This window comes from Oreochromis niloticus, linkage group LG16 (assembly GCF_001858045.2).
Source record: "Oreochromis niloticus isolate F11D_XX linkage group LG16, O_niloticus_UMD_NMBU, whole genome shotgun sequence".
Taxonomy (NCBI): Eukaryota; Metazoa; Chordata; class Actinopteri; order Cichliformes; family Cichlidae; genus Oreochromis; species Oreochromis niloticus.
The window spans coordinates 364,689-390,299 of NC_031987.2; the positions used below are offsets into that span (position 1 = coordinate 364,689).

At 42.1% G+C, this 25,611-nt stretch overlaps 1 protein-coding gene across 1 annotated transcript in view; it reads left to right on the plus strand.

The window, feature by feature from the left end:
- The first annotated feature begins 5,969 nt into the window (after positions 1–5,969).
- The window catches only part of LOC102077444 (E3 ubiquitin/ISG15 ligase TRIM25), a 27,754-nt gene continuing 8,112 nt past the window's right edge, over positions 5,970–25,611 (plus strand). The window contains exons 1-7 of the mRNA XM_025903988.1: positions 5,970–6,041; positions 6,136–7,216; positions 8,512–8,559; positions 8,651–8,692; positions 22,525–22,572; positions 22,680–22,715; positions 22,881–22,928. Coding sequence (XP_025759773.1) covers positions 6,138–7,216; positions 8,512–8,559; positions 8,651–8,692; positions 22,525–22,572; positions 22,680–22,715; positions 22,881–22,928 — 1,301 coding nt within the window. The 5' untranslated portion in view covers positions 5,970–6,041; positions 6,136–6,137. The remainder of the gene's footprint in view (positions 6,042–6,135; positions 7,217–8,511; positions 8,560–8,650; positions 8,693–22,524; positions 22,573–22,679; positions 22,716–22,880; positions 22,929–25,611) is intronic.

Here is a 25,611-nt window from a genome sequence, read left to right on the forward strand (position 1 = left end):
TAACGCAGCGTTCCTACGTAAAAGTAACTGTAATCTAATTACCGTTTTTGCAATAGTAATCCCTTACATTACTCGTTACTTGAAAAAGTAATCAGATTACAGTAACGCGTTACGCGTTACTGCCCATCTCTGCTGTGTAGGTTCATTCTTCGTGTCAAGCTTGTGTTTGGAACGTCACAATTTCTTGAATATTTAATCTCACGTGAAAAAACATTTGATTAAATGTGATGAAAAATAAAATCTTTAAACGTCACTGCGAGAACTTACTAATGAACAGTGTTGGTGCGTAACAGAATACATGTACCGGCGTTACATATTTAAAATATAAAATATGAGTAACTGTATTCCGTTACAGTTACCGTTTAAAAAGGTGGTATTCAGATTACAGTTACCTTGTTGAAATAAAGGGATTACACAGCGGTCTTTTCCTGTTTCATATGTTCGGCTGTCCCCTCTCTATTTTTGGTAATTCCACGCCGGTGGAAACCAAAACAAAACACGCATTAAGAGCCTCTAATGTCTGTGTCTCAATCTCACGGCCCATGTCACCTCTACTTGCAGCCCGCATAATGACGTGAAGGAATATTTTTTTTTAATTATTCAAAAAATGATTTCATATGAAGGCAATAGGCAGAGTGTTACAGGCAGCCCTAAAGAATGCAGCCCCTGTTTTATATACGAGCGGAAAAGTTTTCTATACGAGATCGCTGCAAAAAGTGCAGCCTTACCTAATGTCACCCTACTGTTACTCATTTATATTAAGATTTAAACATCTAGTTGGTGTTGGTATGGCGAGTAGCCTTCAGTAATAGTAATAAATCACACAATAGTACATTCATGTAGTTGTGAAAAGCATGATAATATATTAAGCAATTCAGAGTATTCAGAATATGTTACTCTCATTGACATAGCTGGACTGGCCATCGGGCATACCGGGCATTTGCCCTGTGGGCCGATGGTGATTTTTCGTTTTTATGGGCCGATGGTTTTCTTTCTTTTTTTTTTCTTCTTTTTTTTTCCGTAACGGTATGAACACTGAAAGGTGGTGGATTGGCCAGATGCTGGGAGATGTGTAAAAATAACTCAGTTGTTTGGTGGTGGCTATCGCGGAGCTTCCACAGATTCAGTAACATTAGCAAGTGGTGGAGGCCAGCAGATGCAACACGCTGGCAGGTGGATGACGGAAACGCAGAAGGAGCAGAGACCTGAGGCAGTGAACTGAACTTGAGGTAAGAAGTTATGACCTGCAGTCTATCTGGGTCAGATATAAACCAAGTTTAGGTGGAGTTTATTTTCGTTGTGCTGACTTTTTACAGTCAGTTACAATAACTCGTACTGCGTACTAGCTAGCATGACGGAGTTTCTATACAGCTGGGCGGGTGCTGTGATATTATTGATGTTGAACTTGTTTTATCTTATTTTATTTATAAGGTTAGTTATTAGAGTTTCCAACCGTCCTGTAAAAAACGGAATCGTCTCGTATTCAGAGAAAATATTATGCGTTTCGTGTTGAGGTGAAAAGGAGCACAGTTTGTCCCGGACTTCAGCTACAATGAAAAAGACACAGCTGGAGTTATTCTGTGTCTTTGCTGCACAGCTGCCTCTTCTTCTCTCATTCTCCCCCCTCCCTCTGCTGTTTCTACTTCAATCATGAAACTGATCAATGATCAGCTGATCGGCTTTTCTCTCTTGTTTGTTTATCGCCCACTTTGCACCAGAAACAGGAAACCGGATGTCGCGCTAAACAAGAGCAGCAGTTTAAGCTTAAACAGCTGTTGTTAGAATTTATTTAATATTAATTTCTAGTATCAGCTGATGTTTGCTGGAGCACAGCTGTAAAAGCTGCTGGTCATTATATCGGTTTGGTTATCTGGTGAGAGGGAAACATGCAGATGAAACCAGGAGATGTCCTTACTGAATCATCAGAGCTGAACAGGTGATGGAGAAACAGGTTTACCTTTTAGGTGACATGAATGAGTTGAAGTTATGAGCTGTTTCTGAGAGACAAATAACACCAGGATCCTTTTCTAAGTAGCTCACAGCTGGTAACTGTGCAGGGGCGGGTCAGTAATTTTTTTAGAGTCTCATCATATTTTCTTCAGAAGTAGCTAAGTACTGTATATGATGCCAGTATTTTCCCACATTTTCTAGATTCTGTACCAGTCCTGTGTGTAAAATGCCATCAAAAAGTCAATTAAGTTTTATTCTTTCTCACCTGTCTTTCTGTCTACTTTCACTTTTTAAAGGTTGCCATGTTAGAAAAAATATTTTGCCCTGTCATGCTGTTTATTGATGTGGCAAATGTATGGTTTATGAAAATATATCTAAATTTGTCATCAGTAATCAGTAATGATCATGTCTTAATTTCAGGTTTTCACCATGTGTTGTAGATAGTTCAGGAGGTTAACTCGACCAAGCAGTCTACTTTCGGGTACTGTTTGGAATACCAGAATAGGGAGGATGGTGTAGGTTTAAGTTTATTAGACTGATACATATATACCAACAAGACAGTGTACATCACTGTGACAACAGCGTTTGTTTTCATTCAAAGGATTTATGGTTTTTCCTATAATACCTGGTGGGCCGGTCTCTAGTCAAAATGCCCGATTTTTTGTCCCAGTCCAGTCCTGCTCATTGAGTAACGTAACGGAATACTGCAACGAACAAAGAGAGCTGAAGCACGACGCATGAAACATGACAGTAACATGTAATTTAACCACTGGGAGCACACGCTGCTACACACAGGAGAGCCGCTCCAGGACGTTGCCTCAGTAACATGCTGCTGTTACACCGAAGGACATGTCAATAACACGTCAATAACATGTTTATAGTAGAAGATTATAGGCCAGCTTTCAACAGAATATATATCTGATATATATCTGTGGATGTGGAAATGCACAGATATGAACTACAGTTTATGATCAGAAATAACATGAATGGAGGGGGCGTGGCTTTGTTCGTGGACAAAAATTAAAAATGGTGAAAAGACGTGAAAGAAGACCAGCTTCAAACATGGAAACATTTAAGGAGTGGATATATAAAAAGATTTAATACATCAAACAAAAAGTCCAAACACGAGACTTTTTTAGGAAAATGTAAATTATTTGATAACAGCTCTGCCCAAAAACACGCAGCGAGTCCTCGGATCACTAAAGGATCACAAACACGTGTAAAGATTCAAACAGCTGGTGCAGAGACCCGAACGTGAAAGAAACTCACTGCTGGGAAATCAAAGAATCAAACTTCGACACACTTTAATGACACTGATATGAAACCTTTACAAACATTTAACGTTTGTCTCTACAAACTGGTACAAGTGAAAATAGCGAAGGGTCAGAACATAAGATATTAGAGTCAGTGTGATTTCAGGTCAACATCTGTGGCTCTGATGGAACAAACTGTCACTGATAACATAAATCAAAGAGTGCAGGCTGATGATGGATGTGTGAGACTGATGGAGGTCATGCTGCTCTCTGCTTCAGCTGTTTCATCAGTGCTGCTCTGCCCTCTGCTGGACGCTCAGCAACAGTGCAGCTCAGCTGATAAAAACTTCTCTATGAATTATGTTCAGTTACTATATCTGAAGGTTATATGTCATTTTAAATAAAAAAACAAAATGTGGATCCAAATTGATATTTAAAGTATTTATAATTTAACATTTGTTTTTTTTCCTTTTCTGAAAGTAAAATAATTTTTAATCCATTTGGACCTTTTGTTTCCTGTCAGCGTGTCATTTTCAAACTAATCATCTGAATCAGGGTAATAATAATAACACATTTATATTATTAATAACCTGCAGATGGATCAGTGATGACATTAAACTGTGTGACCTCTTGTTTTGTCCATGAATCAGTTCAGCCACAGAGTTCATGTGAAATGTGGACAGCTTCAGGCCGGAGGACGTCATGCTTCCTGCTGGACAAACGTTTGTCTGACTGAACTTCCAGCCCCTGCAGTCACTGCAGTGGTCTCAGTCACATAAATGCATGACTTCTTTTTAATGCAGTCACTTTATCTGTCAGTTTGTTCACAGCACCGCTCTGTGGCTCATGCTTCTCCTTCTAATTCATCTTCCTCCAACATCTTCAAAGGCAGGACGACAGCCAGAAGGAACTCTGCAGTGGAGAGCAGAGAGAGGAAAGACGTCCTCTTAACCATCACATATCATATCGTATATTTGGTGTTTGTCAGACACGTGAGATTCATACTTGGCTGATTGAATTTCCACTGATATCCTGCAGATTTTTTAATACATTTTGAAAAACTTTCCGCTGTTTCAGAGTTTTTCCCTGCATATCTGGCACCCCTCCCAAAGAGGTTTGGGCCTCCAATCAGAAGAACATTTTAATTTAAACTGTTTTTACTCAGATTTTTGGTTTAATTTACTCAAGCATAAAAACAGGAAAATGCAGAAGCGAGGTACCACAGACTCACTGGCCTAACCACAGTCAGACCAGTCGTGCTTCATCTCCCAGAGGCCTGCTCGGAGCAGGAAGAACCCTGTGTGCTGTTGACGACTGGAAACCTTTCCGTATGAATAGTGACAAACATCAACAGCTATAAAGAAAAGAAGAAGAAAAACACAAACCCTGTGGCTCACAGCATCCAGAGCCTTCAGGACCTCAGGGAGAACCACGTCCACCCAGGAGTTGTTTAACTGTTGTTTTTTGATGTATTTTTAAATTCCCTGTAAAGTACTTTGTAATAGATTCCTGTCATAGACAGTACTATAAATAAATTTTACTTATGTACTCACCCCTGTGATGGACGAGTCGTCCCCCTCGTCCACAGACTCACCAATGACACACTCCAAACAAGCTAAACGTCACAAATCTCAAGACTCGCTCCGTCTTATTCACTTTTACTCACTTACAGTTATTTATTCACCTTTCAGTCACTTTAATTTTAAAACTGTGTAATTTTAAAACTGTGTATATAATGTATATTCTGTGTATTTATTATCTCACTCTTATTGTCCTTATCTTCAATGCCATGCTGCTCTGTTGTATGTTAATTGCCCGTTGGGGATAAATAAAGACTTTCTGATTCTGATTCTGTCTCTCGCTGCAGTCACTCCCCAAACTTTTACCTTTCCTAAACAACCAAATCCCACGTTTTGCTGCATCACTTTCTGATTGGTTTACATGGTACATTTTTGCATCAACAGGTGTCATGATTTTGTGGGTTTTTTGCAAGCAGAGAGCTCTTGCTAGCGCTGTCCTCAGAAAACGCCATGGACTTAATGTGACAACAGTATTAAATAAAAACATACCCTATAATTTTTTTTTTTTATCAAAAACTGGTCTGCAGTTTGAAATGGAGACTTGAGGTGGCTGCATCATGTTGCTATGTCATCTTAAAACTGTCATGTGATTTGGACGTGCCGGCACGCCGGCTGACCCCCGAGGGTTAACGCAGATAACTCTGGAGCCGGAGCAGAAATGGCGTCTACATGGAAAAATAGTTTGCTGCTTTATAGGGGTGATCGTGGCTCAAGAGTTGGGCGTTCGCTTTATAATCGGAAGGTTGCCGGTTCGAGCCCCGGCTTGGACAGTCTCGGTCGTTGTGTCCTTGGGCAAGACACTTCACCCGTTGCCTACTGGTGGTGGTCAGAGGGCCCGGTGGCGCCAGTGTCCGGCAGCCTCGCTCTGTCAGTGCGCCCCAGGGTGGCTGTGGCTACAATGTAGCTTGCCATCACCAGTGTGTGAATGGGTGTGTGAATGGGTGGATGACAGGTTGTGTAAAGCGCTTTGGGGTCCTTAGGGACTAGAAAGCGCTATACAAATACAGACCATTTATAATAACATGAATCAGAGTCAAAATAGGCTTTTAGTTTAACGTGTGGGACACATTTCCTTTAGGCTTGTCCTGATTTGAATGAAAGATGCTCTAAATGTTGTTACGAGTGAATGAAGCTTGTAAAGGGTTACTGCATCAGGAAGTGGGAGGAGACTAACTCACAGCTGAAACTGAAACTGAAAGTGAAGAGGCATCTGCTTAGAGCTGTCCTTTACACCTCTGAGAGATCAGCTCATACAAAGGTAATGTTGCATTTTTCTAACCTTTCTTGTATGTGCATGTGTGACAGTATAGAAATTGTAATATGTGTTATTATTAGCTCTCCCTGTATGTTAGACATGGCTGCTGCGTCAGTGTCTGAGGACAGCCTTCGTTGTCCCATCTGCCTAAGTGTGTTCACTAAACCTGTGACGATTCCCTGTGGACACAACTTCTGTTTGGACTGTATCACAGAGTACTGGAGCACTCTGTCTGTACTCCAATGTCCACTGTGCAAAGAGACGTTTTACACCAGGCCATTGCTTCGGGTTAACCCTGTCATTGCTGAAATGGCAGAAAAGGTTAAAAATTCTGTTCAAGAAATGTTTTTGAGTTCAGCTGAACGAGCAGGAACTGAAGACGTGCTCTGCAGCATGTGTGCAGCGTCACAGGTCAGAGCCCTGAAGTCCTGTTTAATGTGTTTAGTGTCCTACTGTCAAACACATCTGGAGCCTCATCAGAGGATTTCAGCTTTGAAGAAACACAAGCTGATCGATCCAGTTAAGAACCTGGAGAGCAGAGTGTGTCAGCATCACAGTGAGCCTTTGGAGCTGATCTACAGACTGGATCAAATGTTTCTGTGTCGGTCCTGTAAATGTGGTGACCATAAAAAACATAAAACAGTGAGTCTGGAGGACGAGGCTGAAATGAGGAAAACCCAGCTGAGATTAGAAAATAACAGCATGGATCAGATGATCCAGGAGCATGAGCAGAAAATCCAGGAAGTTCAACAGTCAGTGAAGACCAGCAGAAGTAAAGCTGAAGAGGCGTTATTGTACAGCAGGAAGGTGACGACCACTTTGGTGCAGCACATAAAGACAGAGTTCACCAGACTGTCTGAGGCGATCGAGTTTGAGCAGAAAATAAATGAGACGGAGGCAGAAAGCTTTATTAATGAGCTGCAGGGAGAGATTACACACATGAAGAAGAAGAAGCTGCAGCTTCATGAAGCTTCGCTCATCAGAGACCCCTTCAGCTTCCTGGAGAACGTCCTCCCTCTTACCTACAATAAACCCCAGCTGAAGGACTGGTCTGCTGTGACTGTAACCAGTGACCAGTTTATGATTCAGGAGACCCTGGCCGAGCTGGAGACAGCAGTCAGAGAAGAAGTCAGCATGCTGCGTGAGATCAACTTCAGAGATGGGAAACAACAACACAGGTATGATCTGATTTTCACATTGTTTTTGTTTTCAGTCACTGTTGATGTGTTTAGGCAGTGTTGGGAAGGTTACTTTTAAAATGTATTCCATTACAGAATACTGAATACATGCCCCAAAATGTATTCTGTAACGTATTCCGTTACGTTACTCAATGAGAGTAACGTATTCTGAATACTTTGGATTACTTAATATATTATCGTGCTGTTTACAACTACGTGAATGTCCTATTGCTGTGATTTATTACTGTTACTAAAGGTCTGCGGCTCCGAACCGTAGTAAAGGGACCTCTGGCTAATACGGTGGGTTCCGTGTCGGGCTCGTAGCTGAAAACTAGCTTTACTTTGTTGTCTGGGTCAACTTTGCTAGCTAGAGACAGAGAGAGGCGTTGAAAGGCTGCTCCAATGGAACTTCTTTTTTTCCGGAGGAAAACACGAACACAGTGTACAGTCGAGTCTTAATAGCTTACTTACAGCTGGGCTCATCAGGCACTCTTCTTGGCTGCAGTGGTTATTATTATATTTACATGCTTCCAGCTCCCGTTTTTGCTCCGTGACAGCTCGGACTTTTCCTTTCTCTCCCTCCCTCGCTCACAGACACATAACGAGTATGGTAGTCCATTCTCACTGCAGCACGGACTACACTGCCCATGATGCTACATTCTTTAGAGCTATGCCTGTAGCATTCTGCCTTTTAGCTTAGCACAACAACAAAAAAGCGTTCTCTCACCCAGGAAACACGCAGAGAGAGAGCGCGTCACCCTGTAACCATGGCAACCATAACGCTGCCGCCTGGAACAACAGAACACAGCTGTCAAACAAACCCAAACAGTCCTGACCCGCGACAATATGAAACAGGGAAGTACCGCCGTGTAATCCATTTATGTCAACAAAGTAACTGTATTCTGAATACCACCTTTTTAAACGGTAACTGTAACGGAATACAGTTACTCATATTTTGTATTCTAAATACGTAACGGCGGTACATGTATTCCGTTACTCCCCAACACTGTGTTTGGGTAGTGAAGGTTTGCCACAACAGAAAAACATTTCGTGTAGACATCTGCCATCTATTGATAAGGCGAGGTAAAAATGCTTTAGGAGAAGCAAACCAGTCCATCAACATGAAAGGTTTTAAAAGTCCGAGCTTTAAAAATGGATACTGGAATATTTTCCTGAGTATTAGTGGTGATACAGCCAGAGACCATCCCAGCTTTCATTCCTTTGACTGTAAGAGGTAGTCGGGTTTGTGGGCTTTAGTTTAACCATATTTACACTTTTCTGATGCTTTCAAACAGGATGGCTCAGATGGACCTCTCTAAAATCCTGAAGAAACATGAACTAAGGTAACATATTTCTGATCTGTCTGAAATGATTCATGCTTGATGGTTGGATTCAGTGTGAGGTCATCTTCACTCTTCATATTTCACTCCACAGATCTGAACAACAAGAGGACGAACTGAGCTCACTCACAGACAAGTACCGCACCCACAATATACACTGTAAAAAAGATTCAATAGAAAAACAGAACATGCTCTGCTCATTTTCTGACAGGACATTATATATATATATATGTAAAAAAACAAAAACAACACCCAGCACGCCCCTACGGGCGGTTTATCCTTCAAGCTCGGGTCCTCTACCAGAGGCCTGGGAGCTTGAGGGTCCTGCGCAGTATCTTAGCTGTTCCCAGGACTGCGCTCTTCTGGATAGAGATCTCCGATGTTGTTCCCGGGATCTGCTGGAGCCACTCGCCTAGCTTGGGAGTCACCGCACCTAGTGCTCCGATTACCACGGGGACCACCGTTACCTTCACCCTCCACATCCTCTCGAGCTCTTCTCTAAGCCCTTGGTATTTCTCCAGCTTCTCGTGTTCCTTCTTCCTGATATTGCTGTCATTCGGAACCGCTACATCGATCACTACGGCCGTCTTCTTCTGTTTGTCTACCACCACTATGTCCGGTTGGTTAGCCACCTCCATTTTGTCCGTCTGTATCTGGAAGTCCCACAGGATCTTAGCTCGGTCATTCTCCACCACCCTTGGGGGCATCTCCCATTTTGACCTCGGGACTTCCAGGTTATACTCGGCACAGATGTTCCTGTACACTATGCCGGCCACTTGGTTATGGCGTTCCATGTATGCCTTGCCTGCTAGCATCTTGCACCCTGCTGTTATGTGCTGGATTGTCTCTGGGGCATCTTTACACAGCCTGCACCTGGGGTCTTGCCTGGTGTGATAGACCCCAGCCTCTATGGATCTTGTGCTCAGTGCTTGTTCCTGTGCTGCCATGATTAGTGCCTCTGTGCTGTCTTTCAGTCCAGCTTTGTCCAGCCACTGGTAGGATTTCTGTATATCAGCCACCTCCTCTATCTGCTGGTGGTACATACCGTGCAGGGGCCTGTCCTTCCATGATGGTTCCTCGTCTCCCTCCTCTTTCTTGGGTTTATGCTGCCTGAGGTATTCACTGAGCACGCTGTCAGTTGGGGCCATCTTCGTGATGTATTCGTGGATGTTTCTTGTCTCATCCTGGACTGTGGTGCTGACACTCACCAGTCCCCGGCGCCCTAACTTCCGCTTAGCGTACAGCCTCAGGGTGCTGGACTTGGGGTGAAACCCTCCATGCATGGTCAGGAGCTTTCTTGTCTTTATGTCAGTGGCTTCTATCTCCTCCTTTGGCCAGCCTATTACCCCAGCAGGGTACCTGATCACGGGCAGGGCGTAGGTGTTGATGGCCTGGATCTTGTTCTTACCGTTCAGCTGACTCCTCAGGACTTGCCTGACCCTCTGCAGGTATTTGGTGGTTGCAGCTTTCCTAGCGGCCTCTTCATGGTTCCCATTCACTTGTGGGATCCCCAGGTACTTGTAACTGTCCTCTATGTCTGCAATGTTGCCTTCTGGTAGTTCGATCCCCTCAGTTCTGACTACCTTCCCTCTCTTTGTTACCATCCGACTACACTTCTCCAGTCCGAATGACATTCCAATGTCATTGCTGTATATCCTGGTAGTGTGGATCAGTGAATCGATGTCTCGTTCACTCTTGGCATACAACTTGATGTCATCCATGTACAGGAGGTGGCTGACAACTGCTCCGTTCCGTAGTCGGTATCCGTAGCCAGTCTTGTCAATGATCTCACTGAGGGGGTTCAGGCCTATGCAGAACAGCAGTGGGGACAGAGCATCTCCTTGGTAGATCCCGCACTTGATGGTGACTTGTGCTATGGGCTCAATATCATCCCCATTGAGTTCCTGATGAAGGCTCTCAGGGTCATGTTGATCTTGTACAATTCTAGGCATTCCAATATCCAGCTGTGGGGCATTGAGTCATAGGCCTTCTTGTAATCAATCCAGGCAGTGCACAGGTTGGTCAGTCTGGTCTTGCAGTCTCGGCTGACTGCTCGGTCTACCAGTAGCTGGTGTTTTGCGCCTCTGTTATTCTTGCCCATCCCTTTCTGTGCCCCGCTCATGTATTGACCCATGTGCCTGTTCATCTTAGCTGTTATGATGCCTGACAGGAGCTTCCACGTGGTGCTGAGGCAGGTTATTGGTCTGTAGTTGGAGGGGACCGGTCCCTTCTGGGGGTCCTTGAGGATCAGGACTGTCCGGCCTTCGGTTAGCCATTCTGGGTGTCTCTCGTCAACTAGCAGCTGGTTCATTTGTGCTGCCAGGCGCTCGTGGAGTGCAGTCAGCTTCTTCAGCCAGTAGGTGTGAACCATATCAGGGCCTGGTGCTGTCCAACTCTTCATACTGGAGACCCTTTCTTGGATGTCTGCCACTGTAGTGCTGCATTAACATCATTAATGCAGCACTACAGCGACATGCAAACTTTGTGGCTCGTCTCATAATTAGCTTGCTGAGTGTGACAGCCAAAAAAATGCCCTCTTAGCAACAACAGAGGGAACTTTAGAAAAGGTTCCTATCTGATTGCACAATTAGCACAAATAACACATATAAACATATAAATCTAATGAACGAAACATAAATTACTATTTATTTCTTATTTATTAATATTTCAACTACTTATTGTTTCAACCTTAAATATCTAATAAAATGAACTTAAATATTAACACAAATTTCCTGTGTTAATATCGTGGGTGATCGTGGCTCAAAGAGTTGGCAGTTCGTCTTGTAACCGGAAGGTTGCCAGTTCGAGCCCTGGCTCGGTCGTTGTGTCCTTGGGCAAGACACTTCACCTGCCGCCTACTGGTGATGGCCAGAGGGGCCGATGGCGCGATATGGCAGCCTCGCTTCTGTCAGTCTGCCCCAGGGCAGCTGTGGCTACAACTGTAGCTGCCTCCACCAGTGTGTGAATGTGAGAGTGAATGAATAGTGGAATTGTACAGCGCTTTGAGGGCCCCGAAAAGCGCTATATAAATGCAATCCATTATTATTAAAGGAACATATGGATTTGCTTGTACGTCCAATAACTCATGTTTTGAATATGTTTTTCGAACACTCCATTGTTCCAACAGATTGGAAAATTGCTGCAGTTACACCAATTTTTAAAGCAGGTGTGAAGACTGACATGGCTAATTATCGCCCCATAAGCATACTCCCGGTCATATCTAAAATAGCTGAGAAGTGGGTGGTTAAACTCCTCACTGCTCACCTAGAAAACACCCAACCCTCATTGCATCCATTGCAGTTTGGCTTTCGGGCACATCTCTCCACAGATACTGCCCTGTGTATGTTAGTGGAGAACTTGAAGAGCTTGCTGAACAAGAGTCCCTGTGTTGGAGCTGTATTTTTAGATCTGAAGAAGGCTTTCGACTCTGTAAACCATCAGATATTGTTGTCCAGATTGACTCAGTTTAATATCTCCAGTCAGGCTCTTCAGTGGTTTGCCTCATATCTCTCACACAGGAAACAGTGTGTGGTGTTGGACGGGGTTAAATCTCCATATTTAGACTGATACAGGGGTTCCTCGAGGATCTGTTCTTGGGCCCTTATTGTTCTCTCTTCTTATCAATAACTTACCTGAAGTCTGTCCAAATATATTTACTCAAATGTATGCGGATGATGCAGTTATATATACGTAAGCAAATAGTGTCCAGCAGGTAGTGTCTTAGTGTCCAAAAGATCTTACAGCTGCTTTAGCATTAATGCATAGCTGGCTGGAGGACTCATGCCTAATGTTGAACACCTCAAAAACTGTCTGTATGTATTTTTCAAAACGCCCCTTAAACTTGAAGCAGTCAAACATATTTCTGGATGGAGTAGAGCTTGAATTAGCTCCAGAATTTAAATATCTTGGGGTCATTCTAGACCCAACATTATCCTTCAAGAGTCACATAAATAAAGTGTCCCAGGTACTTAAATTTAATAATCGAAATTTTAATCATATGCGTAATAATTTAAATATGAATGTTGCAAAAACTTATTTTTACTCAATGATCATCTCTCATATGGACTATTGTTTGACGTCCTGGTCACTTGCTTGTCCAACAACACTTAAAACTATTGAAAACATTTATAAAAGAAGTTTAAAACTACTTGACAAAAACTGACTTCCCACCATCACTGTCATGTGTTAAAAAAACATAAATTACTGAACTTCAATAACTTAGTGAAACTTAAAAGAGTGTGTTTAATATATAAAGTGTTACACTCCCTTGTTCCACCACCACTAAAGCAGTTCATTAGGCATAAAGAAAGCTCAGACAGGACCACTCGAGCTACAACCCGAGGAGACTTGTTTATACCCCACAGACGGACAGCATTTGGGCAGAACGTCCTCTCTGTCAAGGGTGGCCATCTGTGGAACAGTCTTCCTCAATCCATTAGAGAATGCTCGACATTCAACTTGTTTAAGGCACAGGTTAAAAACTGGTTATGGACAAATCAAGAGTGTGATCATGTATAAGTTGTATAGTTTTAATGTTTTATTTGGGAATAGAATGGTGTGTATGTGTGAGTTTGGTGATGGACTTTTTATTATGAATGAATTATGAATTTTTTATGAATTATTATGTCTATTTTTTTATGTTTTATGGACAACAGATGGAAATTAGCCCTTGGCTATAATCTGGTATGTTTACATTCATGTAATTTTTTTACATTTATGTTCATTAACATGCACTGTCCTAAATAAATAAATTAAATGCGAGAGTTGGCTATGACGGCAGCTACACTCCCACCAAATCACTTGTGATTTCCACACATGAACTTATGAAATGTAAACTAATCTGCTTCTAATAGTGTCACAGTCTTGTGTATAGGTCTGTCAAGTAGAACTGGTTTACTCAGTCTCTTTTCATGGTCATCTAACAATGTGTCACTCATTAACAGTTGTACTTTGCGTATACATCCATCTTCACTCGGGTGTATGGCAACAACTTTGGCCAACTTCCAGTCGTTTCTTGATGCTTGGTCATCTTGTACGATCACTATGTCATTGACCTTTCCATTTCTGTTTGTTTTGTGCCACTTTTGTCTTTGTTGTAGGCTCACTAAATACTCTTTCTTCCATCTGTGCCAAAATTCATTGGCCAAGTACTGGACTCTACGCTATCTTTTGCGAAGATACAAATCATCCTTTACAAAGTCTCCTGGTGGTGGCAGTATTACTGACGACTTCATGGTCAACAGAAGTTTACGTGTAAGTGGCTGAGGTCCAGTAGGATCGTTGAGTAAATGTGGGGTGATAGGTCTGCTGTTAACTATCGCCATCACTTCATAAAGATAGGTTCTTAGAGATGAACTGTCCAATGATCTGGATGACTGATCCAGAATGGATGTCAATACACTTTGGATCGTACAAATTTGTCTTTCCCAGGCTCCACCCACATGACTGGCGGGAGGGAGGATTCATCACGAACTCGCAGCCTAGTTGCTTCAGACTTTCCTGATCCATTTCCTTTACTGCTTCCAGGAACTCACGTCTGGCTCCAACAAAATTGGTGCCTTGATCTGATTGCAACTGACGTACATTTCCACGTAAAGTGATGAAAGAACGCAGTGAGTTTAGAAAAAGCGTTGGTTGACATATCATCGAGTAGCTCTATGTGCACTGCACGAGAGCATAGACAGGTAAATAGAAGCCCGTAACGTTTCAGTTCTTTTCTTCCTCCTTTAATGTAGAACGGGCCGAAACAATCCATCCCACAATATGTGAAGGGAGGAGTTGTCTCCATTCTCTCACTTGGTAGGCTTGCCATCTTTTGCTCTTCTGCTCGACGTCTGAATTTCCTGCACTTAATACAGTTGTAGTCTACCTCTAATCTCTAATCTACCTCCCACTCTAAGAACATCCTTCTCATCCAAGAAGGGATTAAGTCGATAGAGTCTATTTGTTCTGTCCTTGGGTAGATCCTTTCGCGTTTGAAGTGCTTTGATTTCCTTGCAGAAGACTGATCTTTGTACAATGGATATGATTGTAAGCTCTGCTTCTTTCCTTTCTTCAAGGTTAGTGACTTTATTGCCTTCTCCTTTCCAAGCCCTTAAACTCTTTCACAAATCTGAGAAGTCTTGCAATAGCTTTGACCAACCTTGACCAACTGGAGAATTTCAGAAAATGTTCTGCCAAAGAATCTGTTTCCGTAGTTGTATGGAATGCAACAGCTTTGCGTACTTCTGGATCCTCTGCATCAAGTTTTCCCACCTTGACTTCTCTGTGGGGAAGTTTCTCTTGCCAAAGAAAACTTGGACCGCTAAACCAGTTGGAGGTAATGAGGTCTTTGGCCTTCAGTCCGTGCGACCCATGGTCAGCTGGATTGACATCTGATACCACAAACTTCCATTGCATTGGTTGAGTGCTTTTGTGGCACCCTGAGTATTTTGAGCATTAAGAACAAGTCTTAGATGTGTTCCTTATGTGTTCGTGCCCCCCCCCATCATCTTTTTTTGCTATTTGTTGTTACAATAGTTTGCATCATAACACAGAGCGAAAAGCTCATTTGCTCCCACCTGATGTGAAGTTAGGGCGATATTTAGTTTCGCCAGTAGGTGGCAGTGGCGGCTCAGCCAAATAGGTAACTGGCAAAATAATCTCTCACAAAGTAACGCAGGCCAGTTATTACAATGGAAGCCGCCAGTAACACCGAACTGTTTTACTGTGTTTCAGGTGAGAGCGATATACAAGCACTACATACATTTATGTAGAGTTGATGCTTATTTAACATGTTGGAGTGTAATTCGTGTTTATATGGTGTTTAATGTGAGGGAATAAGGGAGTTGTTTCACGTTATCTGTGGGTAATCCTAGTAACGTTTGTGCGCTAGCTAAGCGATGTTAGCCTCCTGTATCAATCTCTGTAACCGCGTTGTTACATCAGTAATGTGAAAGGGAAACTGTTAGCTGGTTTCAGTTAAAGTTATAGGAAATAGACCAGCCAGTACATGTTATGTTGTCTGTTGTTTACTGGTCATTTTCTCTGTGTGTTAAGGGCTGATTAGTACATGGCCATTACATGTAACGCTACAAAGTAACGCAGGCCAGTTATTACAATGGAAGCCGCCAGTAACACCGAACTGTTTTACTGTGTTTCAGCACAATAAATCTTCATGTGCACCTGAATGAACCCTGTCGTCCTTCAGTGTGTAACACTTTCCTTAATACGCTAAATGCGATTTGCAATGAAAACATGGAAATGTCTCGCATCGTTGTTGGTATATCCCAGGACAACTTGAGAATCTGTCCAGAAGAATTCTTGAGCATTTTCTAGCTCCACCTCTGCCTTGAGCATGTCACTAATACGCACTGCTACAACTGCTGCAGACAACTCCAATCTTGGCACCGTAGTAACTTTTGTGGGTGCTACTCTGGACTTGGCAAAGACAAGAGAGCAGTGGACTTGTCCTGGTTCACTGGCAGCTCTCAGGTATGTACAAACACCATACCCTGAAACACTGGCATCTGAGAAATGGTGAAGCTCGTACTTCTGAACTGTTTGAAAATCTCTTGGCACGTAACATCTGTCAATTTTGACATCCGCTAGATTTTTTACATCCAACAACCTGGACTCCCGCCGCGACTTCAGATCGCTTGAGAGTGGTTTGTCCCAATCTGCTTTCTCATGACACATTTGTTATAGTATCTGCTTCCCAAGTAGAACAAAAAGTGCCACAAAGCCAAGTGGATAGTAAATAGAGGCTACAGTGGACAACACTCCTCTTCTGGAAAGTGGACGCTCATTCACAACTACTCGAAACTGGAAATGATCTGAGTCGATGCACCATTTGACACCTAGGACTCTTTCAATCCGTTGCTCGCACAATGATAAGTCTTTTCTTACTGTTTCTGCACAATCTTCTTCCGGCAGCGCATTAAGTACTTGCTTACTATTTAAAACAAACTTGTGAAGTCGCAAGCGTCCTGTGCTGCAAAGTTCCTTTGCTTCCTTTACCAAACGAATTGCCTCTTTTTCTGAGTGGAAACTGATAAGATCATCGTCCAGATAAAAGTTTCGCTCAATGAACCTTATGGTAGCTTCGCTGAACTTGCCTTGACCTTGTGCAGCAATATACTTGAGACCAAAGTCCGCACAGGCAGGGGAAGAAGCAACTCCAAACAGGGGTACGCGCATGCGATAGACAGATGGAGTAGAGATGAGATCTCCATTGTCCCACCACAAGAAGTGAAAGTAATCTTGATCTTCCTCTCCGACTCTGAATTGATGAAACATGCATTCAATGTCACACATCACTGCAACTGGACCTTTATGAAATTGGCACAGGACCCCAACCAGAGAGTTGGTCAACTCTGGCCCTGTAATTCAATTCAATTCAATTCAATTTTATTTATATAGTGCCAAATCACAACAGCAGTCGCCTCAAGGCGCTTTATATTGTACAGTAGATACAGAGAAAAACCCAACAATCATATGACCCTGTTAAGGTTCAGATATTGAGGAGGAATCCAAAAATAATAACCCCAGATCCGGCCTGGTGCAATTAGACAAAGATTTTAATGCACACACATGTGGAGTCCAACACTTGTGCAGATTTCAGTGTTGAACTGTCTTACAATAGTCAGAACAAAGACTTTATAGGGTTGGCAGTCTGCCTGTTGCCAGGCAGACTCAATACAGCATACGTCAATCCAAAACCACAAACGTTCAGTTAACTTTGAACACAGTTTAAAAAAGAACATTGTCTTCGGCTCGAACCCAGGTGCTTCCTGTCACCATCCTGCCCAGGCTTATCTTCTGGAACATCAGGCCCACGTTCTGCACAAACTGTCACATAGGCAGGCACAACTTTGCAGTTGCAAGCAAAACATGATTAAACTCTTACCTATATAAATGAGTCTAATACTGTGTGTGTGTGGGTGTGTGTGTGCTGTCCTTTATTTCACCCTTCACTTCATCAGCTTAACCTTGTAACCTTTCCACCAGACAGAAGGCCAGCACGTACACAACTGAAACTATGTGTGTGTATGTGTGTATGTCTGTACATGTGTGATCCTCACGCTGCACCTTAATTGACCTCAGCTTAAGCAACCAGGCTAAGGCTATCCTGTGTGTACTGATCTTGACTTATATGTAAAATATATAAAACAAATGTTCCAATCTAATACAACTACTTAAAGCTTAATCAAAAATATAAATGCATAATAAAACACCCTGCTCTTAACTTGCACTCAGGCTCTGCTTTCAGTTTCACTTTTGCAAAGCATGCAACTTCAAAAACATGTAACTTCCTGTCTTATTTTGGCACAGAGTATATTTCCTGTCCCTGCAGCTCAGTTTCTCACCCACTGAAGACTTCAGTGTAAGAATATAAAAACATTCAAAAGCCTTTAAAATTATAGATTCAACTCAACAGTTTAAAGTGGTTCTCACTGGACTTGTAATAAAAGCTTAATTGGGTGCCAATATGTTTAAACATCTAAATGCACTATCAATATTAATAATTAATGGAATAGTAATAATGATCATAAAAAATAGCATCAAATAATAGCAGCATAACACGTTACTCCCACCTGACAACCCCCTATGAGCAAGCACTTTGGCGACAGTGGGAAGGAAAAACTCCCTTTTAACAGGAAGAAACCTCCAGCAGAACCAGGCTCAAAGGAGGGGTGGGGCCATCTGCTGCGACCGGTTGGGGTGAGAGAAGGAAAACAGGATAAAGACATGCTGTGGAAGAGAGACAGAGATTAATAACAGATATGATTCGATGCAGAGAGGTCTATTAGCGCATAGTGAGTGAGGAAGAAACACCCAGTGCATCATGGGAATCCCCCAGCAGCCTACACCTATTGCAGCATAACTAAGGGAGGATTCAGGGTCACCTGGTCCAGCCCTAACTATATGCTTTAGCAAAAAGGAAAGTTTTAAACCTGATTTTAAGACCTTGTATGTGAGGAGCAGGATTTTGAATTCTGGATTTAACAGGAAGCCAATGAAGGGAAGCCAATACAGGAGAAATCTGCTCTCTCTTTCTAGTCCCTGTCAGGACTCTTGCTGCAGCATTTTGGATTAACTGAAGGCTTTTCATGGAGTCTAAATGAGATCCTATCTGTGCACCTCCAGTGGACATAGTGAAAACATACCCACTGTATGCAGAGGTCAACGTGCACTGATTATCTACCAGGAGACTGAGAATCCAGCACTCATAAAAGCCACTTCAGCAGTTTTATGGAACCACACTCACAGCGGAGAGGACAACGAGAACGGCAGCAAATAACGAAGGACAACTTCAGGTAAATACATCAGACAAGAAAACAAAAGGACTAAATTATTTGTAGGTTTCAGTGTTTGTGCTCGACAAAGTCAACAACATGAGTGAGATCATAATTTCATCAAACGCAAAGTGGAACGACTCTCAGAGCTGAGGGTCTTCTGTTTAATAGTGCAACGGCTGATTGCGGTGTAAAATAATCACCGTGTTTTTAACGTATCTGAAATAAAATAAAATAAATATATTTATTCTGCAGTCGAAAGTAAAACTTGGAACTACTTAAATAAAGTACATTAAACCTGTAGTAGTGAAGTACTGCAGTAAATGTATTATGTTACGTTTCTTCTGATTGGTTAGTTTTGGGCATTGTTACAGTGCTCGGCTCCAATGACACGGCTGAGCCCAAACACCCAGTCTACTCACCTGCATCATGTACGACCATAGTGACAGAATTTTAAATAATGGGAAAACTTTAGATTCAGAGTTGCCAACATTTTCTCAAACTGAATAGCTGAAAGACTCTTTTGGCACAACTCCTCATAACTATTGATTAGAAACTGTGTTCATCATTTTATCCTCATTATTGTTGCAGTGAGAATTTACATAAACATAACACACAATGATTTTCTCCTCAGAATAATAGCAGCCGGTCCAAAACATGGAAGCATTCATCACTCAGGATGATTGTTTAAAAAGATTCATAACTGAGACTAAAGTCAGCCAAACTTTATTTGTCACGTACAGAATCATAAAAGCTTGCGTCCGAGCTGCAGACGGAGCCGTGCCATTCCAGTTTTGTTTTTTTTTTCTTTTAGCATGGGGGGGCCTAGTCAGGACCCTTACTGGAGATTAAGTAGGAATCGAACTTGTGACTCTCGCTCAAAAGGTGTATAGTCTAATTGTGTTTAGGGAACAGGACGGCTGAGATGGAACATCTCGGGTCAAGGTAAACGCTCTTCTGACACGTTCATTCAACATACTGTAACCTCTGATAGTAGACGGCCTTTTCCATAAAGCAGCAGCAGATTCCCATCAGGCTGTGCACTTCCTGATTAACCTCAGTGGGATTGTTTCTTTGTCTCTCTTTCCTGTGGTCACAAAGCAGGATCATTGGTTAACCCCAACCAAAGGAGCAGATGAAGGAGCTGGAAGAGCTCACAGCAATGCGTCTGTAATGATCTTTCAGCTTTTATTTTGAAAATCCATGAGTGCTTTTATCAACATTGTTTGCAGATAAGATGAGGTCCTGCTTTTTAACAACATCCCAATATGGATCCACCAATCAGAAACAGGATCACTCCATCTCAGTCATCACTTGACCATCTCCAAAGACTGAACGTTTATAATGACCTCTGAAACTTTAGTTACGTATCAAATACTGGAAAATGATCCACCGACCACTTTCTGAGCCCACGTTTGACCAAGAATAAACTATAAAAGATAAAAGCCTGAAATTTTCACATTTTATTATTATTTATCATTATTATTATTATTATTATTATTTTTAATATTGTCATATTTCTGATCATAAAGTGAATTGAGATGTATAATTTGGGATCGAAACATCAGAGTGCTGTTTAGTTAAAATATGAATTAAATCAATTCAAAGTCCTGTGTTTGACCACACTGAAAAAGACAACTAGTAACAGTTTCTAAATGATAAATGCATTTATAAAAATAAAACACAGAATATTCTGAGACACAAAATGAAGAAAGTGAAGAGAATATTTTGCATGTATGAAAACCTTTACGTCACGACTCGTTGAGGGTTTAACCTGAATTATTAGCCGCAGGTCTCAAATGTCTGAATGTTCCAGGATTTGGATTTGTAACGAGGCTCTTCTCATTCCTATGACCTGTACGAAAACACCTGGACAGGAACATATGCTGTTATTTTTGTGAACGATGTAGAAAAATTTGCAAGTACAAATCGTGCATTTTGAGCAGAAAATTATTTTGACCAAATAAAATTCGTTGCTGCATGTAAAAAAGTGCTCTCGCTCAGATCTCTGCTCTGTGTGCTCACACACATCTGCTCTCAGTGTGTCGCTGTCAACATCTCTGCTTTCTATCTATCATCTATGATATATGATGTGATTTCTATGCATCACGTGCGGGAGGCCAGAGTCAGGCTGCTCAGAGTCTCCGCTCTTCGCTTTTCGAGGAAACAGAGCCAGAGAAGGACAGAGAACAGTGACAGGCCTAAAGGCAAGAGTACATTAAAAGACCAAGAGCACGGATTTAAAGCTGGCACGGGAACAACAAACCATCTAAACAGGCAACCAGAAGTCTAAAATCAAAATATAAAATACAATAAAGCTAAAGCTCACGCCTGAGAATGACCAGAGCGTGAAAGAAACCAAACTGGAACATATTACCAAAGCGGTCAGCACCAGCTCAGAGGGTAACAGTAACAGTCGTGTGAGATCTTTTTCATGTTTCACTCCACAGTTCTGCACTGGAACAAGTAAAGGAGGAAATCAAATCCCTCAGAGTTTGGTACTGTTCATCTAATAAGTACATCTTCCTGTCTCACCTGTATTTGTATTATTTTGCAAATTAGCCGTAGAATTGAGCCGTTGTTCCTGAGGAGTGCTAAAACACATATATGCTGTATACTCTGTTTGTTCTGAAGGATAACTGATACAAGAGCGTGCTAATGCTCAAATAAAAGAACTTTAATTTTGTTAAGTCTTTCTGCTCTGTGATTTTCAGAATAAATCTGTTCTGTCAGGATTTATGTGGACTAACCTGTCTGTGTTGTTTTAACAGTACAGGGCAGGGGTGCCCAATCCCAGTCCTCGAGAGCTACTGCCCTGCAGCTTTTAGATGTGTCCTTGTTCCAGCACACCTGAATCAAATGAATGGCTCGTTATCAGGCCTTTGCCAGACTTGATGGCATGCCGAATTGGTAATCCAACTATTTGATTCAGCTGTGTTGGAGTAGGGATGCATCTAAAAGCTGCAGGACAGTAGCTCTCGAGGACTGGGATTGAGCACCCCTGGTACAGGGAGTGCAGAATTATTAGGCAAATGAGTATTTTGTCCACATCATCCTCTTCATGCATGTTGTCTTACTCCAAGCTGTATAGGCTCGAAAGCCTACTACCAATTAAGCATATTAGGTGATGTGCATCTCTGTAATGAGAAGGGGTGTGGTCTAATGACATCAACACCCTATATCAGGTGTGCATAATTATTAGGCAACTTCCTTTCCTTTGGCAAAATGGGTCAAAAGAAGGACTTGACAGGCTCAGAAAAGTCAAAAATAGTGAGATATCTTGCAGAGGGATGCAGCAGTCTTAAAATTGCAAAGCTTCTGAAGCGTGATCATCGAACAATCAAGCGTTTCATTCAAAATAGTCAACAGGGTCGCAAGAAGCGTGTGGAAAAACCAAGGCGCAAAATAACTGCCCATGAACTGAGAAAAGTCAAGCGTGCAGCTGCCAAGATGCCACTTGCCACCAGTTTGGCCATATTTCAGAGCTGCAACATCACTGGAGTGCCCAAAAGCACAAGGTGTGCAATACTCAGAGACATGGCCAAGGTAAGAAAGGCTGAAAGACGACCACCACTGAACAAGACACACAAGCTGAAACGTCAAGACTGGGCCAAGAAATATCTCAAGACTGATTTTTCTAAGGTTTTATGGACTGATGAAATGAGTGAGTCTTGCATGTTTGTTTCCACAGATCTGCTCTGAATGAAAAAGAAAAAGAAATTAAAATGCTCCACGACAGGTACTGGGATTTGACTTAAATACACCGATCCATCCAAGAGTGTGAAATCCAACATGAAGAAACATCAAAAATACACCTTACTGACATTATTGTGATGTTTTAAACAGAATCACAGAGATGGGAGTGAAACATGACCAGACAAGGTACTTTTAGAAATGATTTTAGTGAAGACACCGAGCTTTGAATTTGCTGTAGGATGATACAGCTTTCTGCTGTAAACCCAGCATGAGCCACATGTTTCAGCCACTGACAAATTTAGATCAGTCTGCAGTTTCTGAAATGATATTTTCCTTTGTTTTATTCCACAGATCTGCTGTAGAAGAAAATAACAAAGATCTGAAATCTCTCAAAGAAAGGTACAGTACATGTGATTAATGAACAAAGTCACATTTCTTCAACCAGGAGGCAGGAAAACCAAAGAGTTTTAAAAAAGACAACAGTGGATGTATGAATAGAATAGAATAGGCCTGACTAAAGCATATCACTGGTTCTGGTTTAGTGAAACCTTTTTCTGTGACGTCTGGTTTTGATTGATGTGTATCTCCTCTGAGATGATGGGGGCAAACAGGCGACGCCCAGGATGGAGGGGGGGGCAGCCAGTGTAAATATCACTGAGAGTATCCAATGACACGCTGTCCTGTCCTCGCCCCCCAATAAAGGCTTGTCAGCAGGAGATCAGGGAGATGAGTGTGCGTTAACATCCTCAGGAGGAGGAGCCTTTGCTGGTCTCACCTGATGGGAGATGTGTGCGGCCCAGGTGAGACCAGCCACCCTCTCTACTTCCTTCCTGTTCATGTAAGACTGTCTTTGGGTTTTGTAGTGTTTAAGGACTCCTGTGCTCACACTATTATGTCATCATTGTTGATAGCGGTCCTGTGACACCTGGCGATCATCAGCTGATGATGCTGTGGGTTGTGTGAATAGGGGGTGGAGGAGGGGTCTGGAGAGACACCCCCCCCCCCATCGTGGGGTCCCAGTGGTCAGGATGAGTGGATGTTCTGGGGTCTTTTACTGAGTATCTAAGCTCAGCTTTGGGACCAGTTTGTGGGTGATGACTGTAAAAGCTGAAACCGTGTGGAGAGCTGTGCGGACTGCAGCTGGTGTCTGCTAAGTCAGCAGGATTTCAGACTGGAGAGGGACGATGGGGTAACTACATGAAGGCAGGTGCCTGTACGTTGGTACTGCAATGATTGTGGCAGATTTATGACAGGTGGGGACAGCAGACTGTAGTTAAAGATGGTGGTAACCTCTGCGTTCTGGTCTGTGCAGGATGACTTTATCTAGACCAGCTGCTTTCTGTGTGTTGCCTCTGTGCTGGCTGGATATGACCAGATGCTGGAGCAGCTGTGTGGGGTGACCCTTCCCTAGCTGGCCGCTGTGTTGTGGTAGTAAAAGCAGTGGTTGAGTGTGTGCTGGTTGTGTAGCCGTCCTTATAGCCAGTAAGAGTCTGTCTCCTGACAAACACACCAAGAACACTTCATTCCTGATAACCTGTTCCCTGTGTGCTGCCTGTGTGTGATCTCTGTGATAAGAAAGATCAGTAAATACATGTATTGATTTTAAAAGTACACATTAAATTCTTTCTCAAGAGTCTCAGATTATTCAATTAACTGGTCAAAATCTACAGTTCTTCCGATTAATTGCTCCTTCCATAATTCTTCTCCTACACCACTGCAATCTGGAAATATAAAATATTTAGGTATTAATGTCTCTCCTAAGCTTTCAGAATTAACTAAATTAAATCACATCCCGCTTTTAAAGACAGTAGAAAGCGATCTGGCTAGATGGAAATCTTTACCCATATCACTCATGGGAAGGGTCGCCGCTATAAAAATGATGGTCTTGCCAAAAATAAACTATTTGTTTTCAATGATCCCAAATAAGCCATCACAAGATTGGTTCAGATCTCTAGACTCATGTATTTCTAAATTCCTTTGGAAAGACAAACCCCCACGTATCAGCTTAAAAACATTACAAAGGACCAAGGATAAAGGAGGATTAGATCTGCCTAACTTTAATCACTATTTTTTAGCCAACAGGCTTCAGTTCATCTCTAGATGGTTTAAACACACCTTCTTAGATGAGCCCTGGCTAGATGTAGAACAGGCACTATGTAATAATCTAGAAATTTCAGACCTACTATTTATCAGCTCAAACATCAAAAGACATGAATGCTTTAAAAGCATCAACATCAGCTCTTCTCTGACAGCATGGTGGGAGTTTCTAAAAATGACAGCGTCCTCATTAATCCCATGCAAACGTACACCTATCTGGAACAACCCTGACCTATTACAAAACAATAATATGATTAATTTTCCAGAATGGAGTTGTAAAGGAATTAAATACTTAGAACATATATTAGAGGGAACAGAATTTATTCCATTTGACAGGCTAGCTACACAATATGGGATCAACAAGAAAAGATTTTTAGAATATCAACAAATTAAATCCATAGTAAAAAAGAGATTTAACCTCAGTCAAGCTGAATTACAAACACCACCAAGTGCGGTACACTTTCTTACTCTTAAATCCCCCAAATTATTATCTAAAATATACAGAACACTTTCTAAAATAGATGAATCAATATCCCTTCCTATTGCAAAGTGGGAAGCAGATTTATCAGTAAGCTTAGACCAAAACTTCTGGTCTCAGGTATGCTTAAAAACCTTTAAATTGATTAAAAATCCCAGTCTGCAATTAATACAATACAAAATACTACATAGAGTGCACTATACAGGTCATCGGATGTTCAAGATGGGCTTTACATCTTCCAACAACTGCTCACACTGTCAAGGCAATACACCAGACAATTACATCCACGCCCTTTGGTTCTGTCCACCAGTGCAGAAGTTTTGGCGTGAGATATGTGAAGACTTATCAAAGTGTCTGAAATGTAACATTCCAGCCTCCCCTTTAGTGTGTTTGTTGGGCAACTTGGATGAGGTCACTGCAGAAATAAACACAGCCCACATTGTTTTTACAGCCCTATGCATTGCCAAGAAAACGGTCCTCCTTAACTGGAAAAATAAAAATAATCTT